The 18,728-nt window shown below is 59.8% G+C and overlaps 3 protein-coding genes across 5 annotated transcripts; 2 read left to right on the top strand and 1 right to left on the bottom strand.

Moving 5' to 3' along the window:
* Window positions 1–1,745, top strand: COMMD4 (COMM domain containing 4). Its single transcript, XM_084293785.1, has 8 exons — window positions 1–51; window positions 162–233; window positions 325–390; window positions 563–602; window positions 707–826; window positions 1,079–1,159; window positions 1,320–1,487; window positions 1,575–1,745. Exons 1-8 carry the CDS (start codon window positions 49–51, stop codon window positions 1,613–1,615), a joined length of 591 nt encoding a protein of 196 aa, XP_084149911.1. The 5' UTR covers window positions 1–48; the 3' UTR covers window positions 1,616–1,745.
* A 204-nt stretch (window positions 1,746–1,949) lies between these two features.
* Window positions 1,950–6,377, top strand: NEIL1 (nei like DNA glycosylase 1). 2 transcript variants are annotated; one of them, XM_084293782.1, is made up of 9 exons: window positions 1,960–2,486; window positions 3,153–3,272; window positions 3,422–3,500; window positions 4,559–4,658; window positions 4,783–4,907; window positions 5,102–5,129; window positions 5,462–5,523; window positions 5,698–5,917; window positions 6,061–6,377. In XM_084293782.1, exons 1-9 carry the CDS (start codon window positions 2,068–2,070, stop codon window positions 6,078–6,080), a joined length of 1,173 nt encoding a protein of 390 aa, XP_084149908.1. In that variant the 5' UTR covers window positions 1,960–2,067; the 3' UTR covers window positions 6,081–6,377. The 2 variants fall into 2 exon arrangements, with proteins under 2 accessions (XP_084149909.1, XP_084149908.1); XM_084293783.1 differs by lacking the exon at window positions 6,061–6,377 and having other exon boundaries at window positions 1,950–2,486; window positions 5,016–5,129; window positions 5,698–5,826.
* Window positions 6,378–6,643: 266 nt separating this feature from the next.
* MAN2C1 (mannosidase alpha class 2C member 1) lies at window positions 6,644–17,473 on the bottom strand. 2 transcript variants are annotated; one of them, XM_084293229.1, is made up of 26 exons: window positions 17,358–17,473; window positions 17,137–17,262; window positions 16,831–16,954; window positions 16,021–16,091; window positions 15,643–15,820; window positions 15,009–15,198; window positions 14,569–14,675; window positions 14,252–14,362; window positions 13,953–14,045; window positions 13,548–13,664; window positions 12,961–13,056; window positions 12,511–12,656; window positions 11,942–12,065; window positions 11,334–11,455; window positions 10,753–10,838; window positions 10,053–10,223; window positions 9,879–9,961; window positions 9,704–9,798; window positions 9,485–9,589; window positions 9,135–9,291; window positions 8,657–8,800; window positions 8,432–8,541; window positions 7,759–7,838; window positions 7,527–7,672; window positions 7,225–7,328; window positions 6,644–7,153 (listed from the first exon to the last, which is right to left on the bottom strand). In XM_084293229.1, the coding sequence occupies exons 1-26, from the start codon at window positions 17,456–17,458 to the stop codon at window positions 7,036–7,038; spliced, it is 3,105 nt and encodes a 1,034-aa protein (XP_084149355.1). In that variant the 5' UTR covers window positions 17,459–17,473; the 3' UTR covers window positions 6,644–7,035. The 2 variants fall into 2 exon arrangements, 1 of the variants encoding a protein (XP_084149355.1); XR_014618748.1 differs by lacking the exons at window positions 6,644–7,153; window positions 7,225–7,328; window positions 7,527–7,672 and having other exon boundaries at window positions 7,770–7,838; window positions 8,340–8,541.
* Window positions 17,474–18,728: the final 1,255 nt, after the last annotated feature.

Here is an 18,728-nt window from a genome sequence, read left to right as displayed (position 1 = left end):
GGTTCCGGGTCGCGGAGGCGGAGGCGGAGGGAGGCGCCCGGCGGAGCCATGGTGGGGCCGGGGCCGGGCAGCGGGGAGCGGGGCGGGAGGGTCGGGAGCCGCGCTTCCCCCGGGGGGGCTCGGGGCCGCGGCGGGGCTCTCATCGCCCCTTTCCTCCGCAGCGGTTCCGGTTCTGCGGGGACCTGGACTGCCCCGACTGGGTGCTGGCCGAGATCAGCGTCCTGGCCAAAATCGTTAAGTATCCGCGCCCCCCCCCTCTCCGCCCCGTTGCTGGGCTCGGCTGCCGCTTTGGGGGCGCTGACCCGTCCTTGTCCCCCCCCACAGTCCTCCGTGAAGCTGAAGCTGATCTGCGCCCAGGTGCTGCGGGAGCTGCTGGGAGAGGCCATCGATGTGAGTGCTCAGCTGCCCTGGGGATGCGGGGATCCACTGTGACCCCACCGGGAACCGCAGAAGCTCCCCAAGCCTCTGCCTTAGTTATGATTTTACAGCACAGAGTTATAGTGCTAATGGAATTAAAGCATTGCTTTATCATGTAACTGGTGCCTGCTCTCGTCTCCCACAGTATGAGAAGATCCTGAAGCTGACGTCGGATGCCAAGTTGGGTGAGTCCTGCTCCTCTGCTGCTGCCGAGGGCCCCGCGCTCCCCACCTGGAGCCTCCCACAGGGGGTCTGGCTGCCGTTGGGCTGAATCCTCTCCTCCCTGCAGAGTCCGGCGATGTGAAGGCCACAATCGCCGTCCTTGACTTCATCTTCTCCAGTGCAGCCAAGCACAATGTGGATGGCGAGTCCCTGTCCAGCGAGCTGCAGCAGCTGGGGCTGCCCAAAGGTGGGACACGGGGTGGGAATTGGGGCGGCCCCACAGCTGAGCCAACAGCACTGGGCACTGAGCAAGCGGTGCAGGATGGGGCCGTCCTCGTCCTCTCTGTGCCACATCCCCTTCACGCTGTCTGCCCCTGGGGTCTCTTCCAGGTGTTTGGGCCCAGTCCTGTTGCCGCATGCCTGGGGTTTGGCTGCAGCAGGGCTGGAGCTGGCATCAGCGGGTGCTTTTTGTGTGTGTGTTGTCTCTTTTCTTGGGCAGAACACGCCACGGGGCTGTGCCGGTCCTACGAGGAGAAGCAGAGCTCCCTGCAGGAGAGCCTCAGGGCCTGCAGCCTGCGACGTGAGTGCAGCTTCTGGTGACCCCAGTGCATCTGCCCCACGATTTTAGGGGCAGGGGAGAGAGGCCGCGCGGGGTCCCTCCCTCTTGAGGACGCGTTTGGGTGACTTTTTGACATTTGGGTGATTCTGGGGGAGGCTGTGACCCTGCCCTCCCGTTGCAGTGAGCCAGCTGGACTCGGTGTCGTGGCGGGTGGACTACACGCTGAGCTCCAGCGAGCTGCGGGACGTGGGCGAGCCCCTGGTGCACCTGCTGCTCCGCCTGCGGGGTGGCACGGCAGCGGCCGTCCCCGTGGCCGTGTCCGCGGACAAGTTCCGGGTGCTGCTGGCAGGTAGGCCCGGGGGCTGCGGGAGGGGGCTGCGGGCAGGGCCCCTGCCTCACGCCACAGCCCCACCGCCCCCGCTCCTTCTCCCCGCAGAGCTGAAGCAGGCCCAGGCGCTGATGCAGACCCTCCTGTGAGCCTGGGGACGATTCCGCTGCCGCCTTCCCACCCACCGAGCCCCCAATAAAGGCTGGAGCCGAGCCCGAGCTGTGCCCGCCCCTTGTGCCCGGGGAGGCCGCGGGGCCTGCGGGACCCCCAGGCCTCACAGCCCCGTCGCCATGGCAACGCGCGGCCATAGGGACTACAACTCCCGGCGTGCCGCGGGGCGGCGCGCGGCCAATGGGGGGCGAGCGGCGCGCGTCGCTAGGCAACGGGGCAGGAGGGCGGGAAGCCGCGCCCTGCGCGGCGTGCAGCCGGTGTGGGGGGCGTGTTGCTAGGCAACGGGGAGGGGAGCCCCGCCCCTCGGGGCGCGTTGCTAGGCAACAGAGGAAGCCCCGCCCTTCCGGGGGCGTGTCGCTAGGCAACGCCTCAGGAGCGCGGCCCAGTCGGGGCCCGGTCGCGGCGCTGCGGCCGTGTCGCGAGTGTCGCGATGCCCGAGGGCCCGGAGCTGGCCCTGGCCGGGCGCTACATCAACGAGGCGTGCGGCGGGCTGGTGTTCAGCGGCGGGGCCGAGCGCTCGGCCGTGGGCCGCGGCCCGGAGGTGCCGTTCCGCAGCGAGGCCTACCGCCTGGGCGCCGCCGCCCGCGGCAAGGAGCTGAGGCTGCGCCTGGAGCCGCTGGGCCCCGGCAGCCCGCAGGCCCTCGTCTTCCGCTTCGGCATGTCCGGGGGGTTCCGGCTGCACCCCGCCGCCTCGCCGCCCCGCCACGCTCACCTGCGCTTCCTCACCCGCGAGAGCCCCCCGCGCGCCCTCTGCTTCGTCGACGCTCGCCGCTTCGGCTCCTGGCGCCTGGGCGACGCCTGGCAGCCCGGCCGCGGGCCCTGCGTGCTGTCCGAGTACCAGGCCTTCAGGTGGGGGGGAAGGGGCTGAGGGGAGGGGTGCGGGGAGGGGGTGGGGTGGTGTCCGTGCCCCTCACGAGCAGCGTCAGGGTGTCTCGAGGTGCTGCCGTGGCTGTGCAGCGCTTGCCGCTTTCATACCCGGCATGGCAGCGGCAGGGAGCCCTTCCCGTGGTTTCTCCCTGCACCTTCTGGCAGCTCACAAGGCTCCGCTCGCTGCCTCAGTCCCCAGCTCTGACGCCCTGTGATGAAGGAGCAGCAGTGCGCGGGGTTGAGCTGAATCCACTGCCTGCCCCAGCACTTCCCTTGTGTGGGGGGACACAGGGCGCCTGTGCTGGGCTTCCTCTTCCCTGGGCTCACAAGAGCAGTCAGGCATTGGGACGGGTTGCCCAGGGAGGTGGTGGGGTCACCATCCCTGGGGGTGTTCAAGGTAAGGTTGGATGTGGTGCTTGGGGATGTGGATTAGTGGGTGACACCGGAGGTGGGGGGTGGTTGGACCAGATGAGCTTGGAGGGCTTTTCCGACCTCAATGGTTCTGGGATTCTTCACTTTGCTGCTTTGCCCGTTACTCAAGGACAGTTCTGGCTGCTTTGTGGAGGCTGCGTGCAGGGCTTCTGCCCTTGGGGGCAGTAGCACGGCTGTGTCCCAGTGCACCAGCCTGATACTCGTGCTCTGTCGCAGGGAGAATGTGCTGAAGAACCTGGATGACAAAGCTTTTGACAAGCCCATTTGTGAGGCCCTCTTGAACCAGAAGTACTTCAATGGGATCGGCAACTACCTCCGTGCTGAGATCCTGTACAGGTGAGGTGCATTTCATAATAAGGCTTTTTGCTGAGCTGAAACCACACCGTGTCCAGCCTCTTCCAAGGCCAAACCTGAGTGCCTTTGCCTACCGTGCTAAGCTGTGTCAGAAACGAGAGGTCAGGCTTGTGACGGGTGGACTCTCTCAGGTTGAAGATCCCTCCCTTTGAAAAGGCTCGGACGGTGCTGGAAGCCCTGAAGCAGCAGGAGCAGGAGAGGAGGAAAAAGGTGGGGAATAGGTGGGAACAGGCAGTGCTTTCACGGCTCGGCATTGCTCTGGTCTGCCAGGCTCAGTCCTGGGAGCCTCTTGCCTTCTGTGCAGGGAGCCACACTGAGCTGAGAAACATCACTGAGGGGTTTGGGCTCAGCAGCATGGCCGAAAAGGGGCTCAGGTTGCTTCTAGACACTGGCTCAGCTGGGTGTGAAACTCTGGTCCTGCTTTGTGCTCAGCGGGGCGCGAAGCTCTGTTTCAGCTCTGCTGACATGACCCAGGGTTCGGGCTGGTTTCCGTTCACGGTTGGCTCCCCGCTCTGATGGGACAGAACCCCTGCAGCATTCACACAGCCCTCCTCTGCCCGCACCGCTGTCAGGAGGTGTTTGCTTTTGGGGGACAGCCTGGACAGGTCTGGGGGGGTGCTCACTGCAGTCACTGAACATTTTCTGCTGCCTGACAACCCCTGAGCCCTTTCCCATCCTGACAGCTGGCGTTTTCCCTTCACAACTACAATTCTTGCTGCATGGGAGCTCTCCCAGCCAGCTTGGTGTTGTCTCCTGCCACAAACCCCCGTGTCTGAGCACGCCTGCCCCTCCAGTGGAGCGGCAAATGTGCGCAGCCCTTCCGTAACCTCACCTGGCCGTGCCACCGAGCTGTGGCAGCTCCCTGGCCACGTGCCTCCGTGCTGTGCTCACGCTCAGCTGCACCCATGCCTTCAGGGAGCATCTTGTGTGTTTGGTTGAGAGAGGGTAAAGAGGAAGGGGTAAGAAAAACAAACAGAAGCTTAAAACGTCGGGGGGAGGCTGCAGTAGAGCTTAATCTCATGGCTTTAGGGTAGAGGGGGGTGGCTGCTTTAAGAAAGCCTGAAAACAAAACAAACAAAAAAAAAACACGTCCTGAGGGTTGTTTTCACAAACTGCTGGTGCTCCTGTGTGCTGCCCCAATTTCCTGTCCTGGTGGGGTTTGGCAGCTCGTCCTCAGGGGGCGAGGGGAGATGGGGATTTGGGGGGTGAAGAGACCCACGGTGAGGCTGAGGTAGCTGCCAGGTGACTTCCCTTCTCTGCCCCTGCAGAATTCTTCCCTGCCGCTGAGTAAGAAGCTGAAGCTGAAGCGGGATAACCCGGATCTCCTGGAGCTGTGCCACACGGTGCCCATGGAGGTCGTGGCAGCGGGTGAGGCTGCAGGGCTGGGAGCTGGGGGACGGGGATGGCTGGCAGGACCTGGGCTGGGCGCTGGCAGGGCAGAGCTCCCTCCCCAGCTCTGTTTCTCTGCCCCTTTTCCTCTCTCCCTTCCCAGAGAAAAACCTCCTTGACCCAGACCACGCAGACAACCACACCGCCTTCAAGAACTGGCTGCAGTGCTATGGGGTGCCTGGCATGAGCTCCCTGCGCGACCACAATGGCAGGACCATATGGTTCCAGGTGGGCTGGGGGTCTCTGCCTGGGGCTGGGAGCCCCTACCACCCCCTCAGGGGGACGCCAGCTCGACTGCTGCTTCTTGTGACCCCCCGCGTGGTGCTGTGTCACCAGGAAGCTCCATTTCCAGCAGCCCGCTGTGCTGGAGGTGCCTGGGGAGCGATGGCAGCCCGGTCACTGCTCTGTCCCCTTCCTTGCAGGGCGAGCCCGGCCCCATGGCTCCCAGAGGTGAGTGCCCTCTGCTCCCTGTGGGACCTGCTCCTGCTCTGGGAGGGCTGGAGGAGGAAGAGAACCACTCACAGGCCCTGCTGGGGAGGCAACTGCTGCAGTTGTTGGGGCACTCAGGCCTGTGGCACTGGGGGATGCAGCACGCCGTGCCCCTGGCTTCCTCCCAGCACGCACTGGGTGCTTTTCCAGGCCTGCAGCCACGTCCTGTCCTCACCTGAGGGTGGTGGGAGGGGAGAGGGAGCCCCCCTGAGTCCTTCCTACAGCCCCCATTGCCTGAACGGTCACGGCCTCCTCCCCCCTCACCCCAACCCCAACCACATCTTCTCGTGCAGGTCAGAAGTCCCGCAAGAAGCGCGCTGGCCTGAAGGCAGACCCTGACGCTCCGACTGCTGAGGTAGGGATGCTTTGGGGCTGGCGTGGCTCCTGCTGGGACCAGAGCTTGTCCCAGGCACTCTGGGGCTTGTCCCAGGAGTTCCCAGGCTGCCAGCAGGCTGGGTGGAGCAGGAACCCTCCTGTTCCTCCAACACGTGCACCTTGCTGCTGCTAAGCCCTGGCTCTGTCTGCCCAGGTCACCACACGCGCCTCCAAACGGCGCTCCAGGCGTGCAGAGAACCCCACGACGTCAGCCGTGAAGAAGGAGGAAGAGGAGGAGGAGGAAGCAGTGCCTGACCCGCCACGGAGGGGCCGTGCCCGTGCGAGGAGGGCAGCAGCTGCTGCTCCAGCCTCCCCCAAGCCCAAGGCTCCGGTCAAAGCGACAAGACGCCGGGCGTCTGCACGCAAGGGCACAGGTGAGGCGGTGATTCCCTGAGTTCTGGACCAGCACAAGCGTGTGAGCAGCGTGCCGCAGCGACCGAGGGCAGGAGAGGAGCCAGCAGGGCTCTGTGGCACCAACCCTTCCCTTCCCCTTCTTGTTTCCCTCCCCACCTTCCAGGTGCAGCCCCTGCAGTGTGAGCACCACAAGCTGCCTTCCTCCCAGCTCCTCCTCCTCCAGCATGGCACTGCCTGGGCCCCAGGGCCGCCTTCAGGCATGACTGTTGCAGCCTCAGGGCTGGGGGCAGGCTGCGTGCCTCCCCTGACGGTTTTTAGTTTTTAATCATGTTCTCTAAAGCCTCACTGCTCTGGCTTGGGTGTGGGGAGCAGTTCTTCAGGACCACAGACTTTGGGTGCTGTGTCGGTGCTGTGTCACTCTGACTCTTCTTCTCCCTAACTGTATTTCCTCATCCTTTTCTGACTGCTCCCTGGATCCCTGAGCCAGCCCTTTTTAGCTGCTTAATAAAAGTATTTTGTGTAAGAAATCACCATGCCTGCCTTTTTTGGGCTGGTACCAGCCCCTCCCTGCAATGGGCTGGAGCAGGCTCTCTCCCCACTCTACCCCCAACCCCAAAAACAGGTAAGTGCTGCCTCCCCCACCCCAGAGTGTGAGCCCAGGGAGGGAGACACTACAGGAGAAGTGAAGGCAGCTGGAAATGAGGTAAGAGGTTGAAACATATTTTTACATAATTCTTTTATTTGTGGAGAAGAACAACTATAGTGTTTTTACACTTGCTCCCGCCTTGCAGCTGGGTGCTGCTTTGGTCTGGAAAGGACAAAGGCTGCGACACGCAGCCAGCACAGAAAGCTGCTGCTCCCCAAACCCCCTGGTTAGGTAGGGGACAGATTTACTGCTCCTTCCCTGAGGAAATGGAGCTGTTCTCCTGAGCTGCGTGGGAGTGGCAAGGGGGGGGGGAAGACTGCTCTTCCCTGGAACTGCTCTTGGGAAATCTCCCGGGACTGGGGGCAGTAAAAACGCCCGGTCCTTGTTCATCCCCAACCCAGGGAGAGGGCTCCCAGCAGCCTTGGGCTGTGAGTTGAGCTCCCAGCATTGGCCCAGGTTGCTGTGGCACCAAAAAAAATGGGACTGAGGGCCTCACTGCCTCAGAACCAGGAGGACGGAGAGCACCTGGAAGGGGGTGAAGGAAAGCCTCATGCCCTGCTGCTCCAGCACCAGGTGCTTCTTGGCAAGTGGCCGCTCCAGGAGGTCACAGCTGGGGAAGAAAGCAGCTGGTGAAGCTACAGCCACGGATCCGCCCACGCCCAGCCCTGCAGCAGGACTTACAGCACTGCCTCCTGAACGGGGAGGGAGCTCCGCAGCCAGGTGACAGCCGTGCTGCCGTGCGCCTCGTACAGCCGCAGCACCAGCGCGTCGGGCCTGTCCTCAGCCTTCGGGGACACAGCACGGTGAGAAACTCAGCCCCAGGGGACGGGAACCTCGGGGGACAGCCAGACGCAGGCGGTCACGGCTGAGCTGCTCTGACACGCCAACAAGGGGGATCCCAACCATGCTGAACAAGTGCAGCTTAACCAGGTTGCGTAACAAAGCGTCCCCTCCGCCTCCCCGCTCCGTCCCAGGGGACTCGCCTGCTTGACAGTCTCCAGAACAACGGCAGGTGAGCTCACGGAAAAGGCACTCCAGGCTGGGCACTGGGCATGGCCGGCTGGGACCGTGTGGAGGGGGAAATTCAGGTTGTAAGCGCACTGGATCACACCTGCATCCTGGAAGGAACCTGCAGCACCAGAACCTCGGGTCAGCCTCCATGGACACGCAGACGGGACAGCCTGCGCTCACCCCGAGGCTCGCTGGGGCACTCACCCTGGTGAGGCAGCACGGCGTACGTGAACCGGTGCTGCGTGATATCGGCCGTGGCGTCGGGGGACTTGGGTGCTCTCAGCCTGAGGGAAGAGAGGCAGGGGAGATGGGCATCGCCCAGTCCTCTTCCTCTGCCACACAGCCTGCAGCACCACGACAAGACAGCTGCCTCCCCCCTCTATGCTACTCTGAGACCAGGCCCAGAGGTGGGAGCTGATTTCTGCTGATTTCTGGCAATGGACTGTGGACAAGGTGTCCCAGAAACTAAAACCAACCTCTGAGGGTTGGTTTCCCATGGTTTTCATGGTTTCCCATGAAACTCACAGCTCGAGCTGAAACAGAGTTTCTCTGAGGTTTGCATGCATATGGAACGTCACCATTCCTTCCCCCTCCTTTAAGCCTCCCTTCCTGGGGCATGTTTTGGCCAGCAACAGAAAAATTAATTGCTGCAAACCTGATCTGATCTCTACAAAATTATCTATGAGCATAAGGAATTACATTCTCTTAGTCAACTTGAATTAAGTCAGCCAAAAGGTTTTAGAAGACGGCCACTTTGGCTAATCCCAAACTATTTCCTTGCTTACTACGATTGTTCAGGCGCTGCCCTGATTTGAAAGGGACACCTCAGAAGTCGAAGCGATCACTGCAGCTCCGCCACCGCCCCGGCCCCACTCACAGCGAGAGGCTGAGGACGTTCCCGCGTGCTGACGCCCCGTACTTGCTGTCATTCAGCACCGCCACCCCAAAGCCATTCTCAGAGAGGTCCATCCACTTGTGAGCCCACACCTGCAGGAGGCACCACGGGACGGATCTGCCACACCAAGCTGCTGCCTGGGAGGAAGAGCAGCCCCCTGCGGGAGGCGCAGCCCGGCCCTGGGAGCAGATAAACCTCTCCTCTCACCTCGAATCGGGCCCAGTCCCACGATGTGTTCCAGTGCGTTGGCCGCTGCACATGCCCAAACTGGATCTCGTAGGTGGCGTTCGTGCTCCGGACCTGCACGGGGAACTCCACCTTCAGGAACTTGTGGGATTCCTTCCAGTCGACCTAAATGTCATAGCAGAAGGGCATGGTCAGAGGGGTCTGGCGGGCAGAGACCGCACTCATCCGCCCCCAGCGCACAGCAGCCAGCTCCCAACCAGGCCCAAGAACTGTACAACAGCCCTGGAGCCTGAAAATGGGTGAAGTGGAATCTGAAAATGGGTGAAGCGATGCTCTCTATGCCATTCTGTCCCTCAGGGGACCTAATGCAGGGTCCTCACAGGCAACAGGAGGCTCCAGAGGAGGAAATGAGGGGAAACATAACTCTGAAGCACAGTTCAGCTTCCCGGGGTCCTGCCTGCACACCACACGTCCCTAACGCAGCAGCTGCTGGCCTTACCTCGGTCACGAAGCGGACATACGGGCACGCGGCATCCAGGATGATCTCCTGGGTTAAGGTGCTGCTTTTCCCGACCTGCAGAGAGAACTTTGCACTTGCCCGCAGGTCCCCTGCCAGGATGATTTCCAGAGGCTTCAGCATCGTTGTCACTGGCTTCCTAGAGAAAGGGGTAAAGGCAGAGCTGGTCCCCGCAAGGAAGATCCAGGATCCCAAATCAGGCACTGGCTTCTCCAGAGCGAATGCCCAGAAACAGGAGAGCTGTTGAGGTTTTGTTACAGCGAAGACTGACGGGGAGGCAAGAAACTCAAAGCAAAGTGAGAATCCAAGTGCTGCATGCCCTGCTCCTCTACCTGGTTTCCAGGTGGTAATCCATCACGTCCCAGGCATCCCAGTACAGGGGAACGTCATCAAAGAGAGCAAACTGGTTGGCACAGCAGCCATCTGCAACTGCCTCCCTGGAGCAGAGAAAAAACACCTTAAAATCTGGCAGTTGTGAAGGGTTTACACAGAGAAAAAGGCCCAAGGAAAGTCTGAGGAGCCTGGTTCCAGGCACCAGGTGAGGGACAGACCTCTCAGAGTCTGCCAGACGAAGAGAAATCAGGCGGCCCATCGCATCCAGGCGGACCGCAATCACCCCGTTCTCCATGGTGACAGAGCCATCCTCCTGGGGGAAAAGGACAAGCAAAGCCATGACTCCATGGGACAAGGTGGACACCAAGGCCCCAGTTTTAAGTGTAAGCTCACCCACTCCGTCACTGTCACGGGCTGCAGGGGTGGCAACGGCTCCCTCACTATCGTGTAGCCCATGCTGGGGGCTGTCACCAGAGCTGGAAAGGAAAGAGGCTCTGCTGCAACATCCTCAGACCCGTGCCCTTTTAAGAAGCTCAGCTACAGAAGCTCCCCCCGTGTTAGACAAACCTAAAACCTCTGCTCCGGTTGGCCCAGTCCTGGAGATCACCTCAGTCCGTTCCCAGGGCAAAGTGTTCAGCACGAGGGTGCCCTCGGCGTGCCCGGACTCTGGCTGCAGCAGGTCCCCGCATAAGGACTGCACAGCTTCCTCCTGCAGCTGAGCACCAGCCCTGCGGATCTCTGAGGGGGAAAAAAAAAAAAGGAAAAAAAAATTAAAAATAACTTTTTAAAAGGCCTGAATTCAGCCCAGGCAGGTAGTTCCTCCTATCTGGTGCTCCTGTGCAATGTACACATACTTTGGCTACTTCCAAGCTACAATTACTAATTGTTCTTAATATTAATTAATATTATCTATTAAGCAATTAAAGTTTACAATTATTAACTTTGTTATTACAAAGCTACAAGGAGCTCTGCCAGTTCAGCTGGAAAACTGCTGAGCTGTAATAAAAGATGTTGTATCTGCTCCTGGGCACGAAGGAGCTGATTTCATTTCCCACCTTTGCTGGGGTCTCTCCTGGCGTGCAAGCAGCATGCAAAAAGTGTGTTTTGGTAATTCCCCAGCCTAATTAGCACAATTACTGACACATGACTGTCCTGCACAGGTTCAGCCTATGGTGCCAGGCAATCCAAGACTGAAACGTCTGCACCAGGCAAGAGGCAGTGTGCTCCAGGAGATTTAAGTGTCCTCCTTGCCCAAATCCCTGCTCACCTGTGTAGTATTGCAGGGCATCCTCAACCACAAGCTGGATACAGCTGCCTGGCAGCACGTCGTGGAACTGGTTAAGCAGCAGCAACCTAAAACAGAAAAGAAGAATGATGTGAAAAGGCTCTGTGGAGAGCAGCAGGCTTGCTGGAGCTTACCAAGCCCTGCTTGCAAGATGGACAAACCTAGTAACTGTTCCCTGTGCCCCCACTAGGAAGTAATTGGGAGAACAAGATTTTTTGCATAGCACCCTTTAAATCCCTTTATGTTAGGACTTGTCAGCTGTCATCTTAGCAAACCACAGCCATGGGGAGTATGAGCTATTTTTTTTTAATCCCTTAGGGCTAGCAGATATATTGCTGCACAAGCTCAGACGAGCCAAAACTGGCCAAGGATAGGCTTGGGTTGGAAATGAAGTTTCCAGCCAGGAGAGCAGGAAGAGCTTGGATCTCCCAGTGGCTTTGGAGTGAGGGTTTGAGGATTTCAGTGGAAGAAGCCAGGCACTGTGACCCTTTCCAGGTGGAGCCCCAATCAGTGGCTGGAGGAGCAGCGTGTGTGCAGCCATCGGTGCTCGCGTGTGCCCCCACCTCCAGAGCCGCTGCAGCTGGCTGCCAGGGTACTGGAAGGAGCTGTCCCGTGCCAGAGCCAAGGCGCTGAGAACTTCCACGTCGTGGAGGATTTGCTCGCACTCCCGATTCCCCTTCTTTATCTAGTGCCAACCAAAAAGAGAAGGAAGATCCTTAGGAAGTCTGAAGCTCCGAGCGGATCGCTGACACCAGCAGCAAAACGCCCAGCTCCACACAAGGAGGTTGGTGACTTGGAGGTGTCCTGAGCTGCCGGCACCAGGGGAATTTTTTCCACAGGTCACCCTGGCTTTCAGCCCCACAACTCCCAGCACAGGGCACGGCTTAATGCCAGGCCAGGCTCCTCCTGTCTGTTCCCCCCTTACTCCTCTTCACCCCACCTCTGCAATGATCAGGGCCCTGCTAAAGCACAGGACAAGGCAGTTATTGACCAAGGTGGCCCTGGCTTCCTTCTCCCTCTTGGAAAAAAGTCTGCTAAAAGACTAACAATCAGCTTTGGCTTGGGGAGGCCTGGCTACGATGTGGCTCCCACAGTGAAGACCTAAAGGGAACCCTGGAACTGCCTGCAGAGGGGCAGAAAGAACCGCGAGCAGCCTGCATCCTGCAGTCACCTGGGCCTGGGTGGTGTACGTGCCGTTGTGCAGCTCGAGGAAGAGCTCCCCCACCCACGTGCACAGCTGCGACGACTCCTTCTCCAGGACAGAGAAAAGCTGGTCGGGAGTGGACATCTGGACCCTGGGGGAGGGAGGTACAGATAGCGACGGGTCAGGAGGGAAGCGCACGAGCAGCTAGTGCTGTATCCTCACCAGGAAAGGTGACAGGCATAGAAGTGAGGCTTCAGAAACCCCAACGGATCTCAAAGGGATGGCTCATGGATGGCTGAAGACAGAGGTGTAAACCACCACAGCACGGTGGAAGCAAAGGAAACCTTCAGCTCAGAAATCCCCCCAAAATGCAAACCGCAGGCAGGGCCAGCAGAGTGGTGAGGGGTCCTGTTGAAGGGCAGCAGCTGGCCAACACCCTGCCTTGTTGCCAGATGAGTTTTCCCCAAACCAGGCTCGGCAGAGCTTTGAGCCACACTTTGTGGACGCAGCTGCTTTGGCAGAAGCAGTGGGACCCTCTGGAGGCTGTGACGAGAGCTCTGTGCCTGCAGAAGGCGAGGGGAAGGGAGCTCTCTTACCTCGGCAGCCCGTCTGTGTCACGCATCCTCTTCATCCTGTCCAGCATCTTCTGCGTGGGGCCCCCTCCTCCGTCTCCAAAGCCGAAGAGCACAGCGCTGTGGTTCACACGTCCTTTATCCTTGTTGTTCTTCACTGTTTTCAGCATCTAGAAGGAATTTTGCACAGCTACACTCCCCCGGTACCCAGCCCCAGCTCCCATAGCTCCACACAAGAGAGCTGTGCCAGCCTTTGAGGTGCAAAGTCTGGCCGTGGCCCTCTTCCCCACCCCAAACCACAGGAATCAGGCATGGACACATCTCAGAGGCAGGCACCTGACTGCCAGGCACCCTAAAATCCTTTGTCCAGCATCCCCACTCCCTTCCCAGGCAGTGCCCTCCCCCAGGAGCCTCAGATCTGGTCCCATGAGGCTGGCATTGGGCTTCACGTGCAGATTTGGCAGCCCCGCTCACCTCCTCCACTCGCCCAAGCATCCCATAGGAGTCACCAGGGGGGAAATGGGTCAGCACTCGGGAACCATCGATGCCTTCCCAGAAAAAGGTGTGATGCTGCAGAGGAAACAAAGATAAGCACGATGTCTCTACCAGCCTCCCTGTCCCACAGCGTTAAAACACAGCCCATCATCCCCAGGAGTTCCCAAAAAGAAATCTGTGCTCATGCCAGAGCCAGCGAGCCATTAACCAGCCCCTCGCTCAGCGTCTCAAGGCTCCCAAACTGATCTCCCCCACAAAGGTGTGTACAGAGAGCACATTTCAACCACCTCAAGACAGAACTCGTACGCTAGAAGCCCACACAGACAGGTCACAGCTTCCTGTCTGGGGGGTTGTTAGGAGCAAAAGAACACCCCGAGGCAGCAGTTATGGGCAGCCAAGCTGGGATCACTGCGTCCCCCCTCCCCTAACGCCCAGCAGGACACTGCTACCACCATAAACCGGTCCCAGCTTTGAGTTTTTGGGAGAACAGCCTGCATCTGCTGAGCTGAACGACTGGCCGTGGAAGAAAGGGGCAAAGCCTGCAGACAGACCCCGGCACAGCTCACCGGGAAGGCGTTCACCAGGTTCCAGCTGAGCTTCTGCGTGAGGAACCGCCCGATCCCACAGCCACGCATCAGCTGGGGCAGCTGGGCTGAGTACCCAAATGTGTCCGGGAGCCAGAACTGGGAGCAGAGGAAGAGAAACACGCGAGTCACACACACCACAGCCTGAGCTCGGCCGGGGTGTCCTGGCAGGAAGGCCCCAAGCCCCTCTTGCACAAGGGACACCGAGTCCTAACCATGTGCTAACTGGCAGGACGCGCTGGGGACTGGGCATTCACTCATCACAGCTTTTGCTGCCAAAAGCAGAGCTACGTGAGGCACCCAGAGGTGCTCCCTGAAGGCAAACCGTCAAGAAACCCCTGAGCACAGCAAGGGGTGGAAGGAGACAGCGTGCAGAAGAGCAGGTACCTCTGAGCAGATCCGGCCAAACTGCTCCTGGAAGAACCGCTGGCCCTGGAGGAACTGCCGCACCATGGCCTCCCCGCTGGGCAGGTTCCCATCCTGGGGGCAGAGCACATCAGGTACCGAGCCAGGCACGGGGAGAGGGCTCCTGGGTGCAGCCCCACTCCCACCCTGTCACCCTGCCCAGGGACGATCTGGACAGGGTGCTACAAAAGGGCAGCAAAGGCCCTGCTGTGCCCCGTCCCAGCGCCAGGCCCCAGAGGGATGGCACAGGAAGGGCTCGGTGAGCTCCCCACGCTTCTCACCATTTCCACCCAGGTGCCGCCGACAGGAATGAAGCGTCCCTTTGCCACGTAGTCCTGAATCTGGGCGTAGAGCCCCGGGTACCAGCTCCGCACCCACTCGAACTGCTGCGCCTGCCAGAGCACAGAGGACAGTCTCGGCTCCCACCACACCTCCGCACAGGGTGCTGCCGGTCACCTCTGCTCTTGTCTGGAGTCACGCTGCAGAAGCAGCACGCCGCAAGCAGAAGAAAAGCTCCTCAGAGAGCTTGGCAACAACCCCCGACACTGCCCAGAGCAACCCCCTCCTGACCCAGACGTTTCGGAGGGAGAGGACTCACCTGGGAGCAGACGAAGGTGAACTCGGGGTTGCTCTCCATCAGGCGGATAACCGTGACCCAGCTCCGAGCACATTTGCGGATGGTCTCCTCGTACGGCCACAGCCAGGCTGCAGGGACAGACACAGCCCCAGCGCAGTTATTGCTCGGCACAAATACCCACCTAAAGGCTCCTCTGGGAACAGGGCTGTGCTGCCCTTCAAGGATCAGGCAGGGAAACGCTGAGACCGAAGCCCCCTGCAGGGACTGAAAACTGAAGGCTGAAGTCCGACAGGCAGGAGAGGGCGGTCCGTAACCCAGCCCTCAGCAGCAGGGGCACAGCAAGCCAGACGTGCCCAATCCAACCAGCTGTGTGGCAGCGCAGAGCCCCTTCCCTTCCCTCGGGGCTCGCTGCCTGGAGCTCGGGGGCAGCCAGCAGGGAGGGCACGCCGTGCTGCTCTCACCGGAGTCGATGTGGCAGTGCCCCATGGCGTGGATGGTGTGCTGGCTCTCGCCGTTCTTCTGGTTGAAGACGGCCGCCGCCAGGCTGCGGGCAGCAGGGAAGGTGGCCGGGTCGGTAACGTCGCACACGTTCACCATCTGGTTGGCGGCGTACAGCGCCTGGAAGCTCCGCTGGTTTTCCTCCCCGAGGAGCTGGGGTTGGGAGGAGGACAGCTTGACTCTGAGCTGAGGACAGCTTTCTGCACCCACGCTCGCCCCGGGGAGAACCTCCTGCCTCCTTCCAGCACCTGACACTGCCAGCGGTGCCAGGCACACACCATGTCCCCAGACACAGCCTGACGTCTGTGCACGTGTCCTCCTAAAGCCAGGTTACACGTACACCAATTACAGGGTGCTCTGGTCAAACAGATCCTGTTTTGGAACAGGAGACGGGTGAAACAACCACCTGTGGCTTCTGCCCGTTTGGTTTTCTTCTGCTCTAGACAACATCAATTATGCTCAAGCAGCCGGAGCAAATACTTGTTCCTCCAGAGCCTCCCAGTGGGAGGACAGGTCTTGGAACAGCAGCAGCAGCAGGGGATAAAATGAAGAAGTTGTAGAAGGAGGTGGTAAAGATGACAGAACGGGTGCACAGACCTTGGCCATGTCCAGCAGTATCTCCAGATCCACCAGCAGCTCGTAGACATCCCTGTTGAAGACGACGAGCTCAGCCTTGCTCACGGTGAACCTCCTGTCAGGGTCCGGAGGCGCGATCATGGTGCCCTTGCCAGCCCCAAAGAGCCCATTGCAGGCCAGCTCCACGTAGAGCGTCACGCTGCGGACACGGGGACACAGCCATCAGGGCACAGACCACGAGCACACAGCTGGGGAAACCTGGTCCCAACCCACAGCAGGACCCCAACCCCAACTCCTGGCAGACCCACTGGATGCCCCGATGCAGGTTTGGGGGTCTTGTGGCTGCCAGAAGTCCAAGATCCCCCAGCAGAAGGGGGTGCAGCCAGGCTGACCGCTCACCTGTGGGGCTCTGACTCCTTCAGGCAGCTCGTCAGGATGTAGCTGGTCTTCTCACCTTCCTTTGTCAGCCCCTGCAGGGGAAGGCAGCACGTTCAGCCCACAAGCCCACAACAGCGGGCTTGACAGAGCAGCTGGACACACGGGGTCTGGTCCCGTGTTCTGTAGGGCCCTGCTTCCCCACAGAACAACCGGCATGGAAACTGCAAGACTGAAGCTGACCTGCGCTAGTCCTGACAAGAGCCCGACCTGTTACTCTTGTTGGCGCTGGAGATGTACATCTCACACCCAGAGCTCGCCTACCTGTCTTGCAAGATATCTGATAATGCCTAAGCAAGGGATTTCCCGTTGGGACTACTTTGCAGACCAGAATTTTAACTCCTGCCGAGGAGTCAGCTCCTAGGAAACGCTCAAACACACCAGCAGCTTGACTTTTGGGAATAAACTTCAGAAACAGCTCCCAGACCCTCTGTGGCCCACCACAAAGCACAGCAGGTGAACCACGAGCCTCACCCTGTCTCCCACGCCCCGTCCCAGCTCCTACACAAACACTGCCCCCCTCACCTGTTTGCTTTTTATCTATTTTACAGAGTAAAGCCAAACAACCCTACAACTACACATCCTCTTTATGCTGTTCCTCACAATCACACTGTCCGGGCCTCCAACTGTTTTTGTCCACACGTTATTCCCCTGCCATAACCCCTGCAGACATCACTCCAAAGAGCAATAACGACCAGGAGGGGGTTTCTGCTGTCCCGTCAGAGGGGTGAGGGAGGTGACTGCTCCGCACAGCCCTGACCTGCGCCTCCTTACCTGCACGGGCTGGCCACCTCGCCACACCATGCCTTCCCCATCGCTCTCCCAGACAAAGTGCACCTCCTGTCCTGCCCACTCCGGGGGGATGCTCAGCTCCACCTTGAACCAGCAGGTCTCCCACCTGGAAATAGAGCACGGAGCCCCCTCACCTCGCTGAGGGGAGCCGCTCGTCCCCGGACGAAGCACAGCGGGGACACCGCACGCGTTTGGCGTGTCAGTGTGACAACGCTGCCTGGCCCAAGGCTTAACCACCTTTGTTTTAAGCAGCACCAGCACGGTCCCGTGCTGTTTTGCAGTACTCACGGAGGCCCGAAGGAGTCCCCGAGGGCGGCGGGCTGGAAGCGCTGCCCCACGGCCCGGCTGTAGGGGAGGCGCAGCGGGCTCTGGAAGCAGGAGAGCGCCGCGGGCGGGCAGCGGGCGCCGAGCAGCCTGCGGGGACACGGCCGGGGCACGGTACAGGGGCCGGGGCAGGCACCCCCGGCACCCCCCCGGAGCCCCCCGCAGCCCCCCGGGCCGGCTCGCACCTGCCCCGCAGGTTGCAGTCGGTGAAGTACACGGCGGACACGAATTTCTCCACACGCTCCAGCGCCGTCCGCCGGTGCTTCAACATGGCGCCCGCCGCCATGCCGGGCACCCCCCGACACCGCGCCTGCGCCCTCCTCCTCCTCTCGGTTGTAATTAAGCAATTAAGCGGCTGTAATTAACCGGGAGGGGGCGGCGAGGCCCGCAGCCTCGCCTCCAGGCCCCTAAGGGTCCCCCCTCTGAAGAAGGAAGGGGCAGAGCCCTGCTGGTTTAATGGACAGGCAGGCTCGCACAGACACAACAGAAACACTAAATAAAAAATAAACCCTTTTTTTTCCTTTTTTTTTTTTTTCTTCTTTTTTTCTTTCTTTCCTTTTTTTTTTTTTTTTCCTTCCTTTTTTTTTTTTTTCTTTCAGTTATGGTACAGACTGGGTGGGGCCTTCCCACCAGGCTTGAAACCGTGCAGGTGCAGGCTGCGGGGGCAGCCCCAGCGCTGCGCCCATTTTACAGCTGGGGAAGGGAAAGGGCCCCAGAGCCCCCTGCTCGCCTCCAGCCCACCTCCAGTACACACAGGGGGAAAAAAGGGGGGGGATTAAGTGTGTAGGATGCTAAACCAAATACTTTAGAAGGGAAGGGGGCGGGTAATTTATTGCTAACAAATGCTGCGTGGTCCCCCTGGACTCTCCCCCACTGAGCTCTTCCCCCCCCACGCTCTTTCCTCTCTTTTTCCCCTTTTTCCCTCTCTCCGCAGGTGGCTCCTGCCAGATCAGCCTTCTGCAGCCCCCAAGGATGCCCCCAGGCCTGCCCCCCTCTTGGCACACAGCCGCTGCCCCAGCTCTGCCCACCCACCCCAAAAAGCCCTGGCAGAGGTTAAAGCAGCAGCAAAACCCCACTCCAAAACACCAGGGGCAAAGCTAGTGTGCTTAGAGCCTGGTTTGTGCAAGGAGAACTGCCTCCTGTGAGGTGGAGAGATAGTGCAGTTGTCTGGTGTGGCTTACGAAGTCCATGCCAACTTTGTTTTAAAAGCAAAATCTTTCCCTATGTTTAAATAGCTGCTAAACGTCTATACTTTTATATACATATATATCCCATACGTGGATTTCACTAGTGAAATGCACCAACACCCACTCCACCCCTCGGCCTTCTCTTGCATGTGTACACAAACGCACACACGGAGCAGCTCTGTCAAAGGCTGTTTTGGTACTTAGGATGTTTTCTTCAATACTGAGAGGGAAAAATACACCAGCACAATCAACCCCAGCTATGTAGCTCAGCAACGCTTCCCAAAATCGAAGGTCCTTGGAGCTGGAAGACCAAGTGGATAAAAATTATCCACCAGGAGAAAAAATAAATAAATAAAAAAACTAAAAGTT

This window comes from Netta rufina (genome assembly GCF_964035555.1).
Source record: "Netta rufina genome assembly, chromosome: 11".
Taxonomy (NCBI): Eukaryota; Metazoa; Chordata; class Aves; order Anseriformes; family Anatidae; genus Netta; species Netta rufina.
Note: the sequence above shows the minus strand (reverse complement) of the source record. Positions and strands in the feature narration are given on the sequence as shown.

Bases quoted from the DNA above. Each gene is read 5' to 3' on its own strand.
- COMMD4 (XM_084293785.1), top strand. The intron at 234-324 runs GTTAAGTATCCG...CCCCCCCCACAG, and splicing joins TCAGCGTCCTGGCCAAAATC to TCCTCCGTGAAGCTGAAGCT. The intron at 603-706 runs GTGAGTCCTGCT...TCCTCCCTGCAG, and splicing joins GACGTCGGATGCCAAGTTGG to AGTCCGGCGATGTGAAGGCC.
- NEIL1 (XM_084293782.1), top strand. From the start codon at position 2,068: ATGCCCGAGGGCCCGGAGCTGGCCCTGGCCGGGCGCTACATCAACGAG. The intron at 5,130-5,461 runs GTGAGTGCCCTC...CTTCTCGTGCAG, and splicing joins CGGCCCCATGGCTCCCAGAG to GTCAGAAGTCCCGCAAGAAG. The intron at 5,918-6,060 runs GTGAGGCGGTGA...CCCACCTTCCAG, and splicing joins GTCTGCACGCAAGGGCACAG to GTGCAGCCCCTGCAGTGTGA.
- MAN2C1 (XM_084293229.1), bottom strand. From the start codon at position 17,458: ATGGCGGCGGGCGCCATGTTGAAGCACCGGCGGACGGCGCTGGAGCGT. The intron at 11,456-11,941 runs GTGACTGCAGGA...GGTTGGCACTAG, and splicing joins CGTACACCACCCAGGCCCAG to ATAAAGAAGGGGAATCGGGA. The intron at 10,839-11,333 runs GTGGGGGCACAC...TTTCTGTTTTAG, and splicing joins CAGCTGCAGCGGCTCTGGAG to GTTGCTGCTGCTTAACCAGT.